At 42.9% G+C, this 5,611-nt stretch overlaps 1 protein-coding gene across 1 annotated transcript; it reads right to left on the bottom strand.

Moving 5' to 3' along the window:
• Window positions 304-2,926, bottom strand: LOC18786347 (ent-kaurenoic acid oxidase 1). The gene is made up of 8 exons (XM_007219785.2): window positions 2,700-2,926; window positions 1,813-2,290; window positions 1,464-1,730; window positions 1,174-1,263; window positions 1,022-1,100; window positions 797-903; window positions 580-701; window positions 304-464 (listed from the first exon to the last, which is right to left on the bottom strand). The coding sequence occupies exons 1-8, from the start codon at window positions 2,915-2,917 to the stop codon at window positions 365-367; spliced, it is 1,461 nt and encodes a 486-aa protein (XP_007219847.1). The 5' UTR covers window positions 2,918-2,926; the 3' UTR covers window positions 304-364.

Below are 5,611 nucleotides of genomic sequence, written 5' to 3'. Positions count from 1 at the left end.
TGTTTAATTTCCAACAATTTTATTTAGAGAACCCGACATGGTGACACAAAAAACAAGCCTGCACATGCACAATTACCAGCTCTTATAGCTTGGTTTGCATGCTAGGCCTTTTCCCATCAAAACATAATTAACCTCTTAATTAACTACCAAAACCAACTGCTCCTAACTCTTTGAAACCTTCCCGCCACACTTCTCTGAAACGATTGCTGATACGGCTGCTTGTGTGGTAACAGATGGGCATATCGAAGTTCAAAACTTGCCAACCGAAAAACATAGAACCTAAAACCTAATATGTGAGGCAGACAGAAACTCTGTGTTTTCATAACCTTTGACTGTGTTTCCTTCTTCACTTCTCCTCTCATATCTATGCAGATCCACATTTCTTGATTCTTGCCAAGCAATTGTCTTTTGGCCTAGTGTGTGGCAAGTTCATCAATGGGCCGTCCGGATTTGTAGGTTCCATCCTGCAGCACCAAATTACAGAAACATTAGAAGAACATACAGAAAAAATAAAAATAAAACAAATAAATAAATTGTAGTTTTAGTCTTGGAGAGGAATTTGGTTGCAAGATGACTCACTTATAGTTAAGGAGGAAATGGTGAAGGAAGATAGCGATTTCCAGCTTAGCAAGATCATTTCCGGGGCACAGCCGGCTTCCAGCTCCAAAGGGAAGAAAAGTTAATGGTTTGGGCGTGTAGTTCTGAGCCAGCAGAGAGCAGTTAAACAAGTCAGATCTAAGATATAAATTACTGTTTGCCATAATTATCAGTACATCAAAAGTGCTTCTGAACTTACATCCCATCGATCATGGTTGAATTCCAATGGATTTGGATATATTTCAGAATCATAGTGAATGCTCCTGAACCAGACCAAAACTTTCCAGCCCTTAGGAACACTATAACCTGAAATCAAAGCCATTAAGTAAATTTTTTAAGGTGGTTCCACATCAAAACAGATAAATTGAACAAATACACAAATTCTGTTTCCTCTAAAGCAAAACATTTAGAACCATGCACTCACCGTTTATATTGACATCTTTCTTTGCCTCTCGAAAAACGGTAAGGGAGAATGTTACGACACGAAGAGTTTCATCAATCACCTATGGAGTTTAAAAGGGTTAGCTGGAATATGATGGCATGGACTGAAAAAATGGAAGTGAATTCACTATGTACCTGGGAAAGATACTCCATTTCACGATATTCCTTGAACGTCATGCCCTTCTGTGTTGGTGGCCTCCTTTTTACAATCCCTTCTTGCTCTGCCTGCATTGACCAAACATTTTAGCAAATCAGAATTCATTAGAGGACTAAATCGGAGTGGATTGAGTATGGGCTCATAGTGAAGGCTAGAAATTACTATGTATGATGAATTGTCACATTGCACCAGTAAATAAGTCCCCAATATTAAAAATAAATTTGACAAAATAAAAGAACTTGATCCAAAACTACGAAAATTCATGCACCTTAGCTTTCTGGAAAAATTTTGGGTGTTTTTGTAGGAAAACTGCGGCCCACATCATTGTATGGCCAGAAGATTCATGGCCCGCATTCAAATACATTAACAGAACATCTATAATTTCCGCATCTGTAAGTTTTCTTCCATCGTCATCAACAACATCTAGCAGAGCATCCATCATATCTTTCTTCTTTGCCACGTAGTTTCCGGCCTTCCTTTGAGCTCTGCGGTCGTCCACAATGGATTGAAATGTAGAGACAAGATTTTTCCGAGCCTGAAATGAAAATGACTCGGTTAGATGCTAAAACAAAATGCAAACACTAATGTCCATGTTACGAAAACAATAATTCCCTCACCTTAAGTGCTTTATGGTAAGCAAATCCCGGAAGATTGATTGCCATGGCTCTAACTCCATAGTTAAGAATTGTATATTCCTTCTCCAGAGCCTCCATGACTGGCTCGCTCTCTGAGCTGAGAAAGATGTACATGATAATCCTGAAAGTAAGCTTTCTGAGTTGAGTTAAGAACTCTATTTCTCCCATTTTGGACCATTTCTCCAAAGATGATATGACCCTCTCTTCGATATACGTCGTGTACACGGACAATGCTTCATAACCATTGACTGGAGCTGCTGTTAGCTTTCGTAGACGTTTGTGTTCTTCAAACGATATACTAGTGAATGAGTTCTTTCCAATTAGTTCCTCTGTGGAAATAGGCCACCCGGGTTTAAATGCATCATCATCTGTCAAAACTTTTTTACTTGCTTCAGGCGTTGTAACGACGATACTTGGGCTCCCAAACATGAAGGTTTTGTAGATTCCAGTACGACCAAACCTGCATTGTTCATTGATAAGGCAATCTTGTTAGATGTGTGCGAGTGTGTGTTTCACTTTTAACTCGAAGTGACCAAAAGTGGAGAGCATAAAGAAACTCTTCCATTCACATCATCAAAAACATTTGTATAACTGGCAACGGGGTCTAGTCTAGTGGAAAATGGCCATGTCCTGTAGATCAAAGGTCTCAAGTTCGAATCCTTACGGCATCATATTACCATATCAAAATGCCTCCAGTATTTTATTTTGTAAAAGAATTGAGGGTAATGGTTACCAGAATATCGACAATGTACTAGATACTGTAAATTGATATTACTAGATAATTCATCTGGCCTAGAGAAAGTAAAGAAAATACATATAATTGTAGACGAGAGAGAGAGAGAGAGAGAGAGAGAGAGAGAGGTGTGAACCTGGAAACCATGGAGTTGAGGAAGGCTTCAGGGTTGGAGGACTTGAAAGCTCTGAGAAAAGACCACATGTTGCCAATGAAAGGCCAGCTCAAGTCACCAGGAGGGAGAGAGTACTTCTTTTCACCCAGCGGGGTTTCATAGTACCAGGAATTTGCACTCTGCAGAAGCCATTTAAGGGCCACAAGAGCACCAAGGCTGCACAAAAGGACCATCCACATGGAGGAACCAAGCTCCCTTCCCACTCCCCGAACCAAACCCAACATAATTGTATACCTTTAAGGAACCAAACTCTGCTCTTTTACTTTGTTATCACTATACTCACAGAGAGAGAGAGAGAGAGAGAGAGAGAGAGAGAGAGAGAGAGAGAGAGAGAAAGAGAGAGAGAGAATAGAAGAAGCTCAGAGTCTGCTTGTTCTTCTCTATGTTTGCACACCATTATATATAAATACTTTTGGGCATGGCCCATGAGAGAACCAAAAGACGTGAAAAATACACTTAAGGAAATAGTTAGTTGTTTAACCAAACCCAAAAAAATTTAATACATGGATAAAATAAAAATGAAAACAGAATAAAGGATATGTGAATTCGAAAACAATTTGTGGTAAAATGACATGGTGTATAAGGTAGTCGGCTTTACTCTTTATCTATATTTGGTTTTGTCGTGTGGTAAATGGCTTGAACTCTTTTTATGTGTACCACAAATTTTTTTTTTCTTTCTTTATTTGTCTGTGTGGCTTGTTTTTTTCATCTTAATGCAATGTAAGAAAATAAATACAGTGTGAAAGGACCCGCCCCGAATTTTCTCAAAATCCGAGACGAACCCTTTGGAATTCCTGACATCACTCCGATGCCAGACCCACTTACTAAAAACCGAGACTCCCTGCCGAAATTTCGGCAGAGTCTCCCCTATAAATTGGACATTTTCCAAAATTTATACCTGCATGAAAACGCATTTATTATTCTCAACTGGCAGCATGCACAATATAATTTCATGCAAATTCTCATAAATGGCCTTCGGCCTTTCAATAATTCCTAACCAACTACCAAACCATTGAAATACCAAATATGACTAACATTTAGTCTGCGGCTGCACCTAATAACCTTAGGCTGCCTACGTACCCTCCTTGAGGGATCAAGCCACACGTAATTCTTCCCTAAAACCCATTTCCACACTTGGGTGATACCTTATTTCATTTCTCTGGATTTCATATAATCTCCCCATACGCCGGTACAACCAACGCCACGTATGGGGCCTGTCAACACGCCGGATAACCTACGCCACGTGCGACCATGCCATACTATCATAATATCTCCCCATACGCCGGTACAACCAACGCCACGTATGGTGCCTGTCCCAACGCCGGATAACCTACGCCACGTGAGACCTGCATGTCATATCACATAACTCCCCATACGCCGGTACAACCAACGCCACGTATGGGGCCTGTCCCAACGCCGGATAACCTACGCCACGCGGGACCTCAATATCATATCACAAATCTCCCCATACGCCGGTACAACCAACGCCACGTATGGGGTCTGTCGACACGCCGGATAACCTACGCCACGTGCGACCTCAACACAATATCACAATATCTCCCCATACACCGGTACGACCAACGCCACGTATGGGGTCTGTCTTAATGCCGGATAACCTATGCCACGTGAGACCTAACTTTCACTTGGTGGTGCTTGTAATGAATCCAAAGTCCGAGGAGGTATCTAGGATAGTGCGTATAGCACTCCAAACTGACATTCTAGACTCTGTTGTACCCTTGTACAACTTATTATAATTATAATAATATAAATTAATTATAATATTGTGTAACTCTCCACAATCATCTAGCACCCGATAATCCCCCCTAGAAAGGTGAGATTACTCTGGGAGGCTCATGGTCAACCAAGGGTCAAACTACTCTAACCCTGGTCAAACGGACCTGCGGAACCCACGACCTCCAATTTCCGATCCGGAAGTCCCTATGGGTTCTACCAGGTATAGGACACTTGTCCTGCGAGTTTGGTTCAGATCAGACGGTCGGATTTCTCACGATCGCATGATCTGACGGTTAATATAAAATATAAACTTTAAATTATTATTCGGAACATCCGGGGCTCCGATTCACGATCCGTGAATTCCTACACGATCCTAGAAATTCCTAGATTAACATATATTAAATTTGGGACCATCCAACGGTCCCAACCTATCAAACCCGGATAACGCACAATATGCGATTATCCGTTCGATAGTCAAACGATGTCCGAATTGAGATCCGCGAAATCCTACGCACTCGTGACAACCTAAGGATCTCATCGGAACACATTGCTACTTTTTCTACAGTGCCCACGCGCCGCCACACTCGCCGGCAGCGCGTGGGTGCCCAAAGCGATAACGCTTCGCCGGAAAATCTCAGAACCACGGCTCCAAACTCCTACCCTAGGTATAACACCCTATTTGGAGCCACTTTTGTTCTTGGACCTACCCCAAAAAGTGGCCGAAAATGGCCGATCACGGCGGCCGAAGTTTTGGCCGATTTTCAATTTGAAAATCGAGTTGTCTACGCTAAGAATCGATCTAATCCTACCCAACCATCAGCTAGAGCAGCTCGAGAGGTTCAAAATCCATACCTGGGTCGACGGAATTGGTGACCGGAGGAGGGAGATCGGCGGCTTTGAAGTTTGGACGACGTCGGCCGCTTCATCTCCAGATTCCGGCGAATCCGCGGCGGCTGGCGGCGGGAGGTGGCTGGGGTAGGAAGAGGACGACGGCCCGGTCATTTTGGTACCGGTCCCGTCGTCATTGGTGGCCGAAGGAAAGCACGGCCGGCCAAAACGTGGCCGGCTGTCGCGCGCGGGAGAGAGGAGAGAGAGAGACCCGCGGGGGAGAGAGAGAGAGAGAGAGAGAGAGAGAGAGA

This window comes from Prunus persica, chromosome G2, assembly GCF_000346465.2.
Source record: "Prunus persica cultivar Lovell chromosome G2, Prunus_persica_NCBIv2, whole genome shotgun sequence".
Taxonomy (NCBI): Eukaryota; Viridiplantae; Streptophyta; class Magnoliopsida; order Rosales; family Rosaceae; genus Prunus; species Prunus persica.
Note: the sequence above shows the minus strand (reverse complement) of the source record. Positions and strands in the feature narration are given on the sequence as shown.